The 18,378-nt window shown below is 49.8% G+C and overlaps 1 protein-coding gene across 1 annotated transcript in view; it reads left to right on the top strand.

Annotated features, from left to right (window-relative positions):
• The first annotated feature begins 9,046 nt into the window (after positions 1-9,046).
• Positions 9,047-18,378, top strand: part of LOC136480035 (two pore potassium channel b-like) — a 44,741-nt gene continuing 35,409 nt past the window's right edge. The window contains exon 1 of the mRNA XM_066477708.1: positions 9,047-9,247. Coding sequence (XP_066333805.1) covers positions 9,047-9,247 — 201 coding nt within the window. The remainder of the gene's footprint in view (positions 9,248-18,378) is intronic.

Below are 18,378 nucleotides of genomic sequence, written 5' to 3' on the forward strand. Positions count from 1 at the left end.
ATGTTTGGTGATGGAATTAAGTATATATGCAGGTTATGTTGATGGTTTATAATTGGTGTTAATGGCCATCAACAGACACAGACACAGTCGAGTAAAACAATAAAAATTAGAAGTACATTGCATATTATGCTAACTTGTACTGTCATTAAGCATTTGTTGCACTATATCACTGTTTCTTACAGGCATCATACAATGATGGGCTAGCTCTACAAAAGCTTTAGCTTTCTAGCATATGCTTTGGCTACCACCTCAACTTTTTCCTCTGTAGCAGCCAAGTCAGCAGCTAACTCAGCTTCAGTCTTCCCCCGTGGCTTGCGGCGAATCATTCCCATGTCTGCGTCTGGGAGGTGCACTTGGATGATGGAGAGTACTCCTTGCATGATGGATTCAGTCATCTCCGCGATATACTGACCTAGCCGAGTGGGTGCTGACTTAATACGCTCTAGAAGCCAAGTTTCTCTGCCTCCTTCGCCTTCAGGGATCATATCCAGGAGTGGTTCTATGGCTTCTTTCAGAGATTGCAATTTGGCTTCTTGCTTTTGTATCTGTTCCTGCTGTGTCTTCACAGTGGCGAGTCCTTGAGCAAGATTCTCGTCAGTGTCACGGCGTATTTGCTCTGCTTCAGCCATTATAGAATCAGTTTCAGATTGTACCTACTGGAGTTCATCTACTTTCTCGTTGTAGCATCGCTTCCAGTCTTGAGCCTGTTGGTCGTTTTGCTCCGCCAGCAGTTCAGCAGCTACAATAGAGTACCCGGTCATTTGATGACTTAAGCATTACAAGTCTCCAGAAAGAGCAGGCGAACTTACCCTTGATTTTCTTCTCCAAAGAGGTCTTCAACTTTTTGGTAGCCTCCTTAGCATTGTCTAGCTTCAGGTTGGCATCCCTCTCTCGCTCCAGCACAGCATCGTGTTGGCCAGCAATACATTCAATGTCAGCTTCCAGCTTGCCTATGCGGATTCCGAGTACCTTGGTGGCCGTTTTCTGTTCTTCTTCATTCAACATCATCTCATTCTTTACTATCTTAAAGGCCACCAAGTACTTCGTCATCCCACAGGTAGAATCTTCTTTAATACTGTGACGACCAGGGCTTCATCATTAAACTAATTACACATCTGTGATGAAATTTTCGATCTATAACGAACGTCACTTCGTCATAAATCTCCACACGATCCTTTCTCCATCTATCGTGTACCTATGGGACCAGCAGTTACTCATCCGTGACGCTTGGAATTCATCATAAAAGTCTCTGCTCGGTCCTTTCTGCATCCGACGTGTACCTATGGGACCCTTCTCCATCCGACGTGTACCTGTGGAACAGCCCTGTTATTCATCCGTGACGCTTGCAATTCGTCGTAAAAGTGTCCGCTCAGTACTTTCTCCATCCAATGTGTACCTGTGGAACCCTTCTACATCTGACCTGTGGGACCAGATGTTCGACGAGTACCTGTGGGACATACAGTTACTCATCCATGACGCGAATTTGTCATAAAAGTCTTCGCTTGGTCCTTTATCCATCCGACGTGTACATGCGGGACCCTTCTGCATCCGACCTGTGGGACCTTGCGGGACCCTTCTGCATCCGACCTGTGGGACCCGACGTTGCAGGACCCTTCTGCATCCGACCTATGGGACCCGACGACTTACGTATCACGTCTACCTGTGGGACATTTCTCCATCTCCATATGACCTATAGAACCCGACGTCTTGTGTGCCGCCAATGTTTAATAAAATCTAATTAAAAAAACACTGAGACCTGGGAGTCGAACTCGGGACCTAGAGCAAGGAATGGACCGTCTTCACCATTGCGCTAGATGACTAGCTGTGTTGACATGTCTTTGGAGTCCTTATAGTAGTATATTCTCTATGTGGATGCCCTATAGGTTGACCTATATATTGGATATCCATTGCAAGTGGAAACAAATATGTGCCTGTTGGACTTGCGATGGCGGCGGCGGCAGCTTAGGATGCCCAATGTGCTGTGCTGGCTAAGGCATCCTTTTGGAGGCTAGGCGGTGGGGCAACCCGGTGGAGCGCGGCGGCATTGGCGTCCATGTCCGTTGTGTGCCACGTCAGAGGCGATAGATCTGATCTGTAGGTCCCCTTTCTTGCCTTTTCCTGTTTGCTTCACTATTTTGGTCCTTGCTTGAACACGAGCTATATAAGAAACATTCTAGCATTTGAGATCTGGTTAGGCCAATTGACGAGATCCTAACATATAGGTATTTTAAGCTTCAGGTCCAATATTTCCCGAACGAAGAAGACCCCCTGACCAACCCCTTTAGGATCGCCTGGGGGCTCAGGGGCTATGCCCATTAGGCACGCTCATGCGCAACCTCTGACATAGAGACCCGGTCGAGACTGACTTGACCACAACTTTTGCATGGGGACCCGATCTACGGCATGACCGAACCTGGTCCTTGGCTCCTGCTCCACTAACGATGTCCGCCAAGGCCCGGGCACAAGAAGACAAGCCCCAGGCTACCGACGCCTAAGGGCTCCCTAGTGTCGCTCCCTAGGTATGCTCCTACCTACTGCTCCTCTGATAGGGTCATGTCTGGGGCGTGACACAAGAAGACAAAGCTTCCTGCGGCCTTCGAGGGCTCAGGGGCTTCTAGGCCCGCGCGTCAGCCCCTGAAGCCGACCTCCTTCGCCACCAAGAAGACTCCAAAAGGTCTCACCCAGGGGAGGCCAGTCCAAGCCAACACTGCCTAACATGTAGAGTGTCAAAACAGAGCATCCGGACGTTGCCTAGGCTTCTTTGGCTCTAAGACGCCTCGACGGTCCATGACGCACCGCTACAAGCCCCTCCCGGACTCCGACGCATGTAGACTATAGACTAGAACTCCTAAACCACCTTGTACTCGACCTATCTCGTTATATAAGGGATAAGGTCGTACCTAGAGGGGGGAGGATGCGAGTTCGATCACCAGACACTCCATTCCATTCTATCTGCCTCCGGTCTACACCGAGAGCAAGGCAACCTAGAGAGGGGCACCGAGAGCCCCTCCTCCACCGCATCCTGCCATCTCCTTCCTCTCCGACATGGGGGAGACTCCACCTATAGCAGAACCGACCAATTTATAAGAGCACAAGTACAATAGCAGTCCGCAAGCGGTCCCACTATCTTACTTGAACCCATATAAACCGGGTAGTCCATCGGTATACCCCGCATAATGCAAGACTCTCCAAAGTAGGGCAAGGGTACCAAACATTTCTAGGAAAGTCTCACTCCCAACTGATGCTGCCATCTATTCCAATAAAATGGTGCAACTCTGGTGAGAACAACGTTATAATAGAAAAGAGTTACTTAACCGAATAAGAGACTTATAAGGGGAGGAACAATGCAAGTATGTAATGAATGATTGATCATGATGCATGTATGTTTCGTACATCCTCAGGAACTTAGGAAAATTAAAACTTCTAACGGCATACACGATGGCATACATGCGTTTTCTCGTATATAACGTAGCTAGTCGGGCTACACGTTGCGCTGTTAGTGTACCTGCTATAAGATTTTATTTCAGCCCAACCCACAAGTATGTATGCAGAAATAAAAATCTAGGGCTCTAGGTTGCAAGCTAAATACTTCCATATATATATATATACCCATATATGTATACTTCCGTATCAAAGCTACTCGAAAATAAATATGTCCTATATATACATATAAATATGCATATATAGCCATAACAAAGCTAACCCATAATTAAATACCTCCGTATATATATGAGACATATATATACTTCAGTATCAAAGCTAACTCTCCCCATAGACCGGACGCTCACAACTTGCGATCATGCCATTATGAGGATGAGTGGCATCTTACCTTGGCCCACTGTCGTTGTTTTGAGTAAACACCAACGAGTAAATTTGTATATTGCGCGTCTGGCTTGGATGGTGTGCTAAGAAGACACAAGGGTTATACTGGTTTGGGCTGAATGTCCCTACATCTAGTTTTGGTCTGCTCGTGTTACCAGCACTGAGTTTGTAGTAGGGGGTTACAAACTGGCGAGAGAGGGAGGTTGCTCCCAAGTCTCTATGGTTCGATTGCTCGGTGTCTGATACGGTGCAGTGAACCAATGCTATGTGATGCACTTGTTCGATGAATCGGTCCCCTTTCATGAGATCCCCTGCTTTCCCTTTTATAGGCCAAGGGAAAGCATGGGTTACAATGGGGGAAAAGAGGAGAACGAGAGGCCAAGAAAGTCTTTAGGGTCGTCGGAGCCTTCCTTTTCCTTCGTGTGGGCCTCAGCTGACACAGCAGGCGGTGACTAGGGACAGCTCCACATCGGTCGCCTATCTTCTGACAATTCCATGCCCTGGTGTTGTCAGCGAGTCATAACATCCCACCCTGCCTCGACGTGCGGCATGGCTGACCAGCATGCTGATCAACGGATGCACATGGAGTGGGCAGCATAGTGACCGTGTGTCCGTCACTGTGGGCAATGTGAGTTCCCTAGAATGACATGTCGCGGGGATGGGTCATGTTGAGATGTGACCGCTGCCTGCATGATGCCAGAAGTTTGACCTTGGGTCGTACTTTCTAGCCCGTAGTGGTTGGCGGTGGCGTGAGCTCCCATTAGGAACCATGTCCGAGGGATCAGGCGAAGCAAAGCCATCCCTCAGACATTAGGCGAGGCGAAGCCAGCCCTGCGATGTCGGCCGAGGTGGAACCAACCCTTGGGGGTCGGACGAGGCGGAGCTAGCGCTGTGACGTCAGTCGAGGTGGAACCAACCCTCAGGGGTCGGACAAGGTGGAGCCTATCCTCAGGGGTTAGTCAAGGTGGATCCAGCCCTTGGACATTGGCCGAGGTGGAGCCAACCCTCATGGGTCAGATGAGGTGGAGCCTATCCTCAAGAGTTAGCCAAGGTAGAGCTAGCCCTCGGATGTCGGCTGAGGCAGAGCCAACCCTTAGGGGTTGGATGAGGTAGATCTTACCCTTGGGGGTCAGCCGAGGTAGAGCCAACCCTTAGGGGTTGGATGAGGTGGAGCCTACCCTCTAGGGTCAGTCGAGGTGGAGCCAGCCTTCGGACATTGGGCGAGGCAAAGCCAGCCCTCAGGGGTCGGACGAGGTGGAGCCCATGGCCTTGGTGGTAGGACGAGGCGGAGCCCAGCAAGAGGTGTGGTAGTGCTCTTGACCGTTTGGATGAATCAACATTGATGGTTATTAGCTCCTCCTCTTTGGGTACCATAGTATTGGTCCCCGATAGTAGCCCCTGAGCCCTCGGGTGATTCGGGTAGAATCGCCTGGGTGATTTTTTGACTTGCTAGTGGGTACGCGTGGGTGCACCTGGTGGGTGTAGCCCCTGAGCCTACGGAGGAGTAGAATACTCCTTCGGAGGTTTTTTCGAAAGAGAGGACTTTGAGGGCCCTAGCCTTCTTTTGTCGCCCATGGCGTGTCCTAGGAATGATGATTCCTTCTTGCCGAGGTTAGACCCTTCATAGGTATGGCCATGAGATTTGGTGGTTCATTAGCTGGATAGTTCGATTGGGGTCCTGGTGTCCCATTCATGGGGATCGTGGGTTGAGATGCCCGTGGCGCTCATGCTCCTAGGTATCGGCCGCTTGCGGGCCCATCCCTTCCCATCCCTTATCGTAAGGGTGCCTAGGAGCAGGCTGTCGAACCCATTGATGGGCGAACCGTTGAACTCCTGGGCCCAAACGGGCCGTAGATGTGTTTTTTGATCCGTATTCTTTCTTACTTGTAACGAGTCGTGGCCCGCCCGGGGAGGCAAAACACCTGGTGTGTCTTCTAAGGGAAATGATAGGGATTGCGTGTGCATATCCCATGGCATGACGTTGTGGTAGATCATGGTAGGTGTGGAGATCTAGGTGGATGGTTGGTTTCCTCGCATTCATCGCCCCTATAAAACCAAAGGGTTTGCCCCTAGGGTTTCATACCTTGCCCTTTTGCCTTCGCATCTGCAACCTCTACCACCAATCGCCTAGGCTTCCCGCATCTACATCTCAGCCACCATTGAGCTCGCATCCACCCGCCCTCATCTTCCAATGGATCCGTGGTACCACTCTGACATCACCTTCCAGCGCATGGAGGGCCTCGTCCATCGTAGTCTTCTCTGCGTGTGGACCGTGGCCGAGGAGTGGCTGCTGCCCAATGAGGAGGACATGCCGTCACCACCCGATGGCTATGTGGTGTCGTTCGTGCACTTCCATGAGCGTGGGCTCGCTACCCCTGCTCATGGATTTCTTTAGGGGTTGCTGCACTACTACAAGATCAAGTTGCAGCACCTCAATCCCAACAAAATCCAGCACATGGCGATGTTCGTCACCCTGTGTGAGGGATTCCTGGGGATCAGTCCCCACTTTGATCTGTGGCGGTACTTCTTCACTGTCACCCTCTAGAAGAAGAGAGAAAAGAAGTAGGAGCTGAATTCGCCGATGGGATGCACCGGCATCCACCTCCAGAACAACTAGGTCGGCGAGTACCCATCGATGCGGCTGTCGACCTCCAACAAGGGGTGGCATTCATATTAGTTTTATCTCAAGAACGATGCTGCTACCCCCTGCTGGAGTTCACCGGGCGCCTAATCGAAGAGGCCCTAGATTCGTGGAGGAAGTGGGGTGTTCCGGAGAAGGACATGAAGAAGATTTGGGACCACCTCGCCGCCATCCGTATCCTAAAGGAGTGGGGCCTAAAGGGGTCAGGCATCATCGGGGCCTACCACACAAGGAGGGTGGCGCCATTGATGAGGCGCGCACTTCCGCTGTATGCGATGGCGCTTGAGGCATCATTCGACGGGACGGTGCTTGCCGAGGGTGCGCTCTTCCATTCTGAAGTCACACAACGCATCAAGGAGATGATGGAACCTTCGTAGGACGACGCGAGCGCCCCCTTGATTTCATGTACCTGGTGCCGGGCCATCCTCCGATGTGGTCGGAACCAGGCCACAACATTTTTGTAAGTTTTCCCTCCTCATGCTTCCTTTTCAATTGAACTCCCAACCCCTTGATATTAACATTGAGATGGGGGGACCAGTCGAGGGACCTTGTCCTCATAGATCACTCAGCTCTATTGCCGTGGGATTCATCCATGAGGGCAGCATACACGCTGAGGGCAAGCAGCTTAGGAAGGTGAGGGAGGACAAGAGGAAGAAGAGGCAGTGGAAACTGTGGGCACTGGAGCGAGGGGAGGACACCGATAGTGACGACAATGATGATGAGGAAGACAACAACGAGGTAGTCGACGACATCGAGTGGGATGTGCTAGAGAGCGAGGATGTGCTAATAGGTATCCCCTCATCCTTGCAGTAGTCGGGGCCCTTCCCATGCCATGGAGGGGAGGGTGTGTCTGTGGGGCCAGCAGTGACGGGATAGACTATTGGCCTACCCTAGGAGCCAACAGGGGTGAGCAAATCTGCCATCATGCCCAAGGTGCCAGTGGAGGTGGGTGGCTCTGCCGTCGTGCCCCAAGATGCAAGGGGGGAGAGCCCCTTTTCCTAGGAGTAGGGGGCGGGCTTGAAATGGTCCTACCCCAACGAGGTGGAGCAGGGGTCTGGGGGTTCGCCTCCAAATGTATCCGCCGCCCAACAACATTGATGTAAGTCACCAGCTCCTTTATTTTTCTTTGCTTTTCTCTATTTTCATCGTGACTTATGCTTTTTGTTCCTTGCAACATCATGAGGCAGCATAATCCTTTGGCGCTGGCACCGAAGAAGAGCGTCACCCTTCAAGCAGGGCAGCAACCATCGGTTAGCATCGCACCCATTTTGGGCAGGAGCGATGCCGGTGTGACTGCATTACTGGCCGGTCAGGCACCACCCATAGTGGCACCCATACCTTCGGTGGGACAAGCAGGAGCAGGGGCTCAAGGGATGCCTTTGGAGGTCACTGAGCCACTGGTGATGGAGGCGATACCACTGCCGACGATGGGGCGGACAGAGCTAGCGTCTACGCTCATGGCGCCGATGGTGCCGGGCGTGATGTGGCCGGTCGGGGCCCCACTGACATAGGTAGATGTGGTGGTGGCTATGATAGGCGGGCCATAGCTAGAAACAAAAGCGGTGGTGCCCAAGGTAGCAGCACAACCTGCGCCACCGATGGCCCAAGCGATGGCGCCTGACGTGAGCCAGACAGAGGGGGGCATGGCCAATGGGTCTTCGAGCGTCATGGCAGTGGCAGAGAGGACTGGCGGGGAATCGTCCCTGGCCATGGCGTTGGGAGGCAGCCACTCACTCGCACGGGGTGAACCCCTGCTTCGGTGGATGAATCCGTAGGACCCGGCATCGACGCTCTTCACCCTCGTCGATGCCGCCGAGAGCATGGAGCGGGAGAGTCTCGACATGGGAGTTGTGTCCTTGCTTGAAGTTCTAGACAATGCCCAGGGTGCCTTGGCCAACGCTGTCATTCCCGCTGGCTGGGTACTTGCTTGATCCTGCTTCTCGCTTTTTCCTTTCTCTACATAATTTTGTATTCTGACCATCGTCTTCATTCAGTCCCTTATCGCTCGTAGTTGGGGGAAGTCACGGTTCTTTCATGAGCAGAAGGGAACCTGGGACCTCCTTGTCGAGGAGGCGCGGCTGCATGGCGAGGTGATGGCCTAGCTCGCTGCCACCTAGTAGAAGGTGGCCGAGCGAACTCCCATTGCTGAGGAGGTGAACAGTCTTTAATTACAGGTGGCCGAGGTCCATCATCATGCGGACGAGGCTGAGAGGGTGTTCGAGGCCCTATTAGTGAGATCACGGGAGGATGAGGAAGAGGCCACCAAGGTTAGGAGCGAGCAGGATGGGCTGCTCTAGAAGGACACCGAGACCCATAGGCAAATCCTTGACCTTCTAGCCGAGGTTGAGAGGAGTAGGAGCTAAAGCTAGGAGCCAAGGAGAAGCTTAGGGCCCAAGAGAAGAAGGCAAGTCTAGATGCTATGACGATCACCCGGCTGCACAAGGAGCGGGATGAGCTACTCCAAACCATGGAGAGGCTCTGCTCGGAGCATGGCGCAGTCGTGAGGAGTGTGACCAGGCCCTCCGAGAGCACAATGATGCGCAGCAGAAGATTGGCTCCCTCTAGGCTGATCTTGGAATGGCGATGACCCATAGGCTGGAGGCCAAGGGCATCTCTGCTGAGCTAGCCGTGGACCTCACCAAGGTGAGGAGGAACGTTCAGGCGGTGATCAACGAGCTCGGTATCCTGAGCGCCACCCTCAGAGTGGTCTACGATGACTTGGAGGTCATGCGGTCAGAGGGGACCAGTTTGCTCGTGGCCCATGCCATCAAGATCATGGCACGGGTACGCTAGCTCAAAAGGAATGCCCTTCGTGCTGGGGTCCATCAATCCTTCATGACTGCTCATTCTCTTTATGTGGACAACATCGACCTAGAGACAATGAGCCTCGACTTCGTGCTTGGCTACAAAGCCTATGAGCTGGATGACATAGAGATAGCGGTGGCTCCCCTTTCGTGGGATCTGGCGGACAAAATAGAAGACATAGTTCTCCCTAGAGGGGTTAGTTAGTCAGATAGGTCAAGTAATTGTTCATGTAGTAAGCAGACAAACTCTGACCCTTCTCTACTATCGCACAAACTTATCATTTTGTTTTGTTTGACTGAGTTTGTTTTTCCTCCCTTTTTATGTGTGAAAAGGGGTTCGTGTGTTCTAACCCTTCCGTTTGTTAAGACCATAGGACCTGAGGTGTAGGAGGGAAACTCTGATCATGCTGGTGAGCAAGAGTGCCATAGCCATAGGGGCATAGGTTTCTCATAGTTCAACTAGCCATGCTCAATCATTCGTTTGCGCAGACCTTGCCACTTAAGTTTTTACATGAGGAAGAGGTCGGGCATGGCGACTATTTCAGAAAGGGTGTATTTATACCCTAATCAGCGCCCGAGTGAGATCCGACCCCTTGCTGTTGCTGGGGTCAGGTGTCACTAAAGATCGAGGAGAGGATAGCGAAATTAGTAGGAGAAAACATCTCTTGTTTTCATACGTACCCCCTCCCTAGGATTCGAGATATCATTCTATGACTGCGCATTCGGTCTCCTTGCGAGTCCAACTTTCCTCAAGGCCCCACGCGTAGCGGGGATTTGATCAAGGGTTGCCTCGACTTTGTGATTGTCACCCTATCCGTGGTTTCTACAACCAGAGGGGTTGAGCTAATGTCACTTGCCTCGATGGCTTGAGTGACATGCTTGGTGAGCTCGATAACGAGCATGCTCGAGTGGAATCTGGGTCCATTGGTTGCGATAGGCTCGGCAAAGCCCTCTTGTGGCATTCCACTAGTCCTCAACCCGCCTTCTAACAAATGCCCCCTCAATGGGGATTCTATGGGCTCGGCTAGGAGTTAGGATCGAACAAAAAGGTTGAGATGACCCTATCTACTTCTAGGAGGGTCAGGCGAAGGCTGCTGGGGCTCATCTGTGTTTTCTCCCTAGGCTCTTGTTCGACATGAGGCGGGCTTGGGCCCTCCGCGAGCCAGCCTTCGAACCCCAGTCTCCCGATTTATGGTCGAGCCCCAACATCCCCTTTGTGGGGCTCGGTTTGAGGTCAGCTGGTGACTGACTCCAAGTTCTCGGTGGCTGATCCATATAGTTCTCGGATCTGTTCGACTAGTCCGAGGGCTTGATGCCTTTCTTTGGGGAAAAACCATGGACCTTGCATCATCCAAGACTCAAAATGAGGGTGGGGACACCCATGGTGCTTCACGCGCCTAGGGTATTGGCTACTAGCAGGTCTGTCCTTAACCTCCCCTCACTCTAGGGTGCCCTAGAGCAGCTGTGAACCCGCTGGTGGGACAACCTTCTAACTCCTAGGCGTTAATGGGCCATGGGAGCATTTTTAGCTCCGTATCCCACTTACCTACGGTGGCCCGTAGCCTTTGAAGGTGAACCATTGCTTGGCGGATCCTTCATAGGGAAGATTTGGGTAGGCATGCGCTCATCTCTCGGTAGCTTCCTAGAGCTGTTAGGTCGACCTAGGCACATGATTTATTTTGATGGTAAGAGTGATGGGTTTGGGGAGCTCTTACCAGACATGATCGAGCGGGATCCGGGTCTGTCGTTTGTGATGGGGTCGGCATAACCCGCACGTGGCATCCTGCTGCTCCCTATCTGTTTCCCAGCAGTGGCCAAGCCATCCGATTGACTTGTGTTACATGCTGAGACAAGACTTTCTTGCGGAGATAGAGATGAGGATATCCCGCGCAAGAATTTAGTTAAGCAGATAAGCCAGATAGAGAATATGTAATAAATGGACAAGCTCTTAAACTTTGTTATAGCAAGTAGCTTTTTAGCTCCTCTCCCCTTTTTGTATAAAAAGGTTAGTGCATTCCGACCCTTTTTGTTGTTAATGCCATAAAAGCTTGGGATGCGGGTGAGCCAATTCTGATCACGCTGGTGAGCAAAGATGCCATAGCCACTGGGGCATAGGTTTCTCAAAGCCTAACCACTTATACTCAGAGCTTGTTCCCACAAACATAGCTCCTAGGTCTTAACACGAAAGGGGGCTGGGCACTAAGAAAGTTTGCTAGGTCGATAGACTTTTAAACGCGTACTGGACCTTTCCATGGCTAAGGCCAAAAAAGCCCAGGGTGCAGAAAAGAAACTCTGATTACGCTGGTGAGCAAAGGCACCATAGCCACTGGGGCATAGGTTTCTCGTGGTTCGACCAGTTTTACTCAGGGTTTATTTCTGCAAATTTCACTTCTGGGTCTTAATCGTGAGAAAGGGTCAGACATAGAGATTATCTACCGGACAGATATGCTCTTATTAGTCCCCGAGTGAGGCTCGAACCCCCACCGTTTGCTAGGGTCGGGTGTCACAAAAGATCAGGGAGTTTGACAATGAAACTGATAATAAGAGAAAGTGTAAGTTTATTTAGGGTAAAAGTGACATAGCTGCTCAATGTTCCAGGCGTTGATGAAGACCTCGCCGCTGATGGTTTTGAGCTTGTAGGTGCCTGGCCGGAACATCTCTGTGACAACGTACGGTCCCCCCTATGGTGGGGAGAGCTTGTGGCGGCCCTTGCTGCAATGGCCGAGGCGGAGCACCAGGTCCCCGACGTTGAAGGCTCGACCCCACACACGACAGCTGTGGTACCAGCGCAACACTCGTTGGTATAGGGTTAAGCGAAGGAGGGCGACATTGCATGCTTCGTCTAGCTAGGATCCATCCTATGCTCCCCTTTGTTAGAGCTTCTGGATAAGAACTGCTTCAAAACAACATAGTCCTTGTATAGATGCTTGATGGGGAAAGCATGGTTTGGGCATGGCCCTTCACACAGCTTCTTGAAGTGGCTCGGGGTGCCCTCCGTGGGTTTTTAGCCCCCCGTGCGGTCGGCGTTGGCCACTAGCGAGCTCCCATGCCGCCGCTTTTTCTTCCTTTTGTTGGGAGGCTTGGAGGAGCCTTTGTCAGCGTCCTCATCCTGCTTTGCCTTGCCCTTGTGGGTGTGTTGGCCAAATGCCTGAGGTCCCATCAAGTCAGGGCTCGAGCTTTGGTCCTCACCGCTATCATAGCATCTGCCATAGCATGGTTGGTAGCCATGGCTAGCCCCCTCCTTTGTATCACCATAGACACGCCTGTGGGCATCGAGGGTGTCGCGGGTGTCACGGTGGAGGCCGAGACGCTCATGCACCAGAACCACGGTGCGCATCCCGCTGCCCTATTGGGACTGATGGACCAGTATGTCCTCGTCGAGTTGTTCCGAGGGTGCTTCATGTCCACGAGCATTGAGGGTGTCATGTGTGTCGCGGTGGAGCTTGAGATGCTCATGCACCACAATCGTAGTGTGTGGCCTTCTATAGTCGAAGCTGAGGAGCTGGTTGCTTCTGAGGGTGTGGACCTCTGATGTAGGCAGCTGTAGCTCCTCAGGCATCTCGGTGATCGCATTGAGGCTGATGAAGAGGAGGGGTTGTGTGGTAGCGAAAAGCTGCACCAACTCTCCCTCCATTGTGATGATGAAATCCAGGTTCCTGAAGCACACATGCACGCTCATGACCCAGCTGATGTTACAATTAGCCATCCAAGGCCTAGTGTTGATGTTGAGACACGCAAAAGCCCCCTACCTGGCGTGCCAACTATCGTTGTTTTGAGTACACACCAATGAGTAAATTTATATATTGCGCGTCTGGCTCAGATGGTGTGCTAAGAAGACACAAGGGTTATACTTATTTGGGCTGAATGTCCCTACATCTAGTTTTGGACTACTCATGTTACCAACACTGAGTTTGTAGTAGGGGGTTACAAACTAGCAAGAGAGGGAGGTAGCTCCCAAGTCTCTGTGGTTCGATTGCTCGGTGTCTGATACGGTGCGGTGAACCGATGCTATGTGATGCACTTGTTCAACGAATCAGTCCTCTTTCATGAGATGCCCTGCTTTCCCTTTTATAGGCCAAGGGAAAGCATGGGTTACAATGGGGGAAAAGAGGAGAACGAGAGGCCAAGGAAGTCTTCAGGGTCTCCAGGCCTTCCTTTTCCTCCGTGCTGGCCCCGCTGACACAGCAGGCGATGACAGAGACAGCTCCACATCGGTCGCCTGTCTTCTAACAATGCCGTGCCCTAGCATTGTCAGCAAGTCATAATGTCCCACCCCGCCTCAGTGGGTGGCATGGCTGACCAACATGCTGATCAATGTCTGCACTGGGAGTGGGCAACATAGTGACCACGATGTGAGTTCTCTAGAATGACATGTCATGGGGATGGGTCGTGTTGAGATGTGACCACTCCCTGCGTGATGCTAGAAGTTTGACCTTGGGTCATACTTTCTGGCCCATAGTGGTTGGCCACAGCGAGAGCTCCCATTAGGAATCATGTCTGAGGGCTCGATCGAAGCGGAGCCATCCCTCAGACGTTGGGTGAGGCAAAGCTAGCCCTGCGACATCAGCCAAGGTGGAACCAACCCTTAGGGGTTGGACGAGGCAGAGCCAGCCCTGCGATGTCAGCTGAGGTGGAACCAGCCCTTAGTGGCTGAACGAGGCAGAGCCTATCCTCTGGGGTTAGCCAAGGCAGAGCCAGCCCTCGGATGTCGGCCGAGGCAGAGCCAACCCTCGGGGATTTGACAAGGGAGATCCTATCCTTGGGAGTAAGACGAGGCAGAGCCAGCCCACGGATGTCGGTCGAGGCAAAGCCAACCCTCGGGGGTCAGATAAGGCAGAGCCTACCCTCGGGGGTCAGCCAAGGCAGAGCCAACCCTCAGGGGTTAGACAAGGTAGAGCCTACCCTCAGGGGTCAGTCGAAGCGGAGCCAGCCCTTAGACGTCCGGCGAGACAGAGCCAGCCCTCGGGGGTCGGATGAGGTGGTGATGTAGATTAGGCCCGATCTTCTGATAGGTATGATAGCGTTAATTGGTGGAGACTTGACGTTCACAATCTAGGCTTTGAACCAAGATTGATTCGGACCCCCGCAACCATTACACCACTGCTCCGTTGGTTATCAACCACGCGAACGCGATTGACCTCGCCGAGAAGGCTTTCCTGGAAGCGAATCAAGAACACAAGCAAGAATGAGATGAACACAATCTAAAATTGCAAATAAATATGAGGCTTATAATAATGAGGAGTTCAAGTCTTTATTCGAAAGGACTAATCGCCATAGGCGAACAAGATCAAGAAATGGGGCCCTGGTTCATAGCAAGCGGCGTTGGTGGCGATAGTTGCAGCAAAACGACATCTGTTTCACGAGGAAATCAAGAACTAAACAAAACCCAAACCCTAAGGAGAGTGACAGCTGGTATTTATAGAGTCTTGGGTGTCACCCCCCTTGGATGCGCCCCCTAATGGGCCCAAACATGATACACGGTCCAACGGACCAAAAGACGGTGTCATAGTACCCTGACAGATTCTGGATGCTGACTTGTTTCGATGATTCCCATTGATTCTGAGGGGAGTTTAATGTGAAACCAATTGTGTTGGCTTCCTTATCCAATTAGCTTTCCATCCATTTGTGGATCATCAAAAACAGAGTCCAGATGCGTCTTGGGTGACCAGTTTAAGGCAGATTGGTCCTAGAGCCCGAGTCGGACTTGAATTTGAGTTGGACTGGGCTTCCACCATGGAAAAGATGAATTGGACGCCCATGCTGGAGCTCCTCCTCTCCTTGGCTTGTATGCGATGAAGTAGTGATGTCCTCATCATCCTTCCTTTCTTGAATTGAAGTCGTCCTCGACTGAAGTAGATCGTCTCCTCCATTGGATGACAACAACGATGGTTCCAGAAGAAGACGTTCATCTTGGCGCCCCATCCTTCGCAAAGGCGGCTTCCATGGTGGCTTCCCTATTGGGAATTCATCCTCCTTCTCCTGCAAAAGGTTGGTATGAACAAGAGGCATAGCACTAGAAGCAGGTGTACAAGTTAAAGCATAACAAGGTTCATCATGATCAGCAAGAACAGATTTAAGAGTAAATAAAACTTCTTTCATGTTACTTGATGGTTCATTTGTTGGTTTGCTAAAGTCTTTATCATGGCCTTTCTTTTTCTTTTCAGCAAGTTCCTTTTCATATTGCATAATTTTAGCAGGAGTTAAAGGAAGTAAAGCAGTGGTCTTTTCCTTAAATATAAAAGTATATCTATTTTGCCTACCATGATGTAGAGCATTATTATCATATTGCCAAGGGCGGCCTAACAAAAGTGAACAAGCTTGCATAGGCATGACATCAAAATCAGCATAATCATGGTATGACCCGATAGAAAAATGCACACGAGCAGATTGTGTTACCTTTGCCTTACCACAATTATTGAACCACTGAACATGGTATGAATGTGGAAGACCACGTGTAGATAAATGAAGGGTCTTGACAAGCTCAGAACTTACTAAGTTATTGCTGCTCCCTCCATCAATTATAGCATGAACACAGAAATTATTGACAATGAGGAACATTTGAAACAAATTATGGCGTTGTAGCTTGTCTACTGGCTCAACTTGTGTACTCAAAACATGCTGAACAAGGATTGATTTGTAGTCTGCAGTGCATGCCACACTATCAATTACCTCATCAGGATCTTCAGCACTATCTGCAAATTTATCTACATAAAGATCAGTTGTAAGTGCAAATTCATTCTCTTCATCACTAGCACTAGCACACCCACCATCATCAGTAGCAATATATACGTGTTTGCTAGGGCATTCTTTAGCAATATGTCCCATGCCCTTGCAGCGGTGGCACACAACTTTAGAAGAGCTGCTAGAGGAAGGTGTAGCAGATCCACTAGAAGGAGGTGTGATAGAGAACTCTCTTTATAGGCGCTAGTGGTGTCTGCACATTAGAAACTTTACTCACCTCGGTTGGACGTGAAGGAATGGATGGAGTCATGGATCGCCTAGGTTGTCGTCCCTGTACTTCCCTTTCAGCTTTAATAGCATAATGATATAATTGGGAAAATCTAGTCCATTCTTTATAGTCAAGAACATCCTGTATTTCATGACATAAACCCTCAAAAAATCTAGAACACTTATCCATATCATCCACTTGTATGTTACTACATGCTAGACCAATTAAAAGCTCCTGATAATATTCCTCAACAGTTTTACTACCTTGATTTAAACATTGCAGTTTTAATCACAGATCACGCTGATAGTATGGAGGAACAAATCTCGATTTCATTCGTCGTTTAAGTACAGTCCAGGTTTGAGGTATTTGAGCATTAGCATTAGCATTAGCATTATTACAAATATCATTCCACTAGAAAAGAGCAAAAACTAGTAAATCTCACTAGTAGCAAGTCTAACTCTATATTCTTCAGGTACTTGATGGGCGCTAAATTTTTTATCTACAATCATCTCCTAATCTAAATACGCTTTAGGATCAGCAGAACCAGAAAAAGGAGGTATCTTAAACTTGGTTTTAGAGAAAGGATCATTATTACCTTGGTTGTTACCTCCCATACCACGTCGGTTAAAGTTCAACCAATTATGGTTACGTGCATCCTCAGCACGTCATTGAGCCTTAGCTTCAGCCTCCGCGTTGCCATCATCCTCCTCAGAGAGATCATCATCATCATCTTCAGGACGTGGTTCAGGATGTCGTTGTTCAACATCTTCAATCCTCTTGGCCAAATTGGTGATTTGTTGAAGGATCTCATTGAACTTGTCATCAAGAATGGCACAAAGCTCATCCTTAGAAACACAGTCATTGAAATATGTAGGTGCGTCATCGTTTCCTTGGCTGCTGCCTCTGGCTTTTCCTGACATGGTTAGTAGAAAGGAAAAGACAACACAAATAGTATTATCCCTACCAACTACTTAGGTTGTGGACAAGGAAAAATAAGGCACTCAACTCTCAAGCGTCTTACCACGGTCTTACAAGTGTTCTTACCAAAGCAACAGGCGGCGCAATCAGTCGGTGACTGTGATACCATTGTAGCTTGAGTGTAATAGTTGCAAGGCGAACCTATACTTGGTTAGAAGAAAGTGGAGCTTGGACAGGCACAATATAGTAGCAAGGAATAGCAAAATTTGCAACTGAATAGCAAAGCTGAATAAGTATCCCAAGTACTTGTCTTAGTTGCTGGCCTACTCACGTTCCAAGTACCAGATGTATCAAGTGATGTGAATAGCAAGAATATGATTAGGAACAACAAGGTATAAATCAGCACACGCAAACATAGCTCAAATGGCGCTCTTTATGTGCTCTTCTAGATATTGTTCCACTTTTGCCCCTCTTGTTTCTCTATTTTTGGCTATCGTTGTTTTTTTGGGATTCCTTGACTTTTTCTTTTTCTTTTTTTATATTTTTCTTCACTTAGAGAGCACAAAAGAAGTAACCACAGAAAAGTATGAGCTTAAACAAGTGAAGACGTGGCCTATGGAATTTTCAGAAGACGTGCTCGAATTGACAAAGACCTTAGGACCACAAAAAGAGGATCTTGTGACCACTTTTTGACAAAAATAAAAATCTTCGACCATGATAGTGCGGTGGATGAATGGATCCGAATTTTTTTTCTGATCGATTTTGATATATGGGAAGTCGAAATCCGAGTTCGTATACGAAAACTAGACCAGTTTTATGAACGCACTTTGATTTAGAGGACAAAACAGGAAAATGTGCGCAAAATTGGTCACGGCAGCAAGAATTTGATGGAAACAGTGAAGACAAGTGTAACAAATAAGATGGCGTGGACTAGGGTTTGATGAATACAAAGGAAACTCAACAAGACTTGGAGATGTTCATGGATTATGATGAAAAACAATGGGGAAAACACAAACTGTACTAAAAAACGATCTAAAACCACAACAAGAACTTGACCTAGGGCACAAACTCAACAACGCAAAATAGAGACGAAATTGCACGGCATAATGAGGCTATAGGACAGGAAATATGTGGCTATTTATTTTTTTTTTGCTTTTTGTGGACTATAGGTAATGCAAAAAACAATTAACCCCCCCCCCCCCCCCCCCCTCCCTCATGCCCCCCCCATCTAAAGGGGAGGAAAA

This window comes from Miscanthus floridulus, chromosome 9 (assembly GCF_019320115.1).
Source record: "Miscanthus floridulus cultivar M001 chromosome 9, ASM1932011v1, whole genome shotgun sequence".
NCBI lineage: Eukaryota > Viridiplantae > Streptophyta > Magnoliopsida > Poales > Poaceae > Miscanthus > Miscanthus floridulus.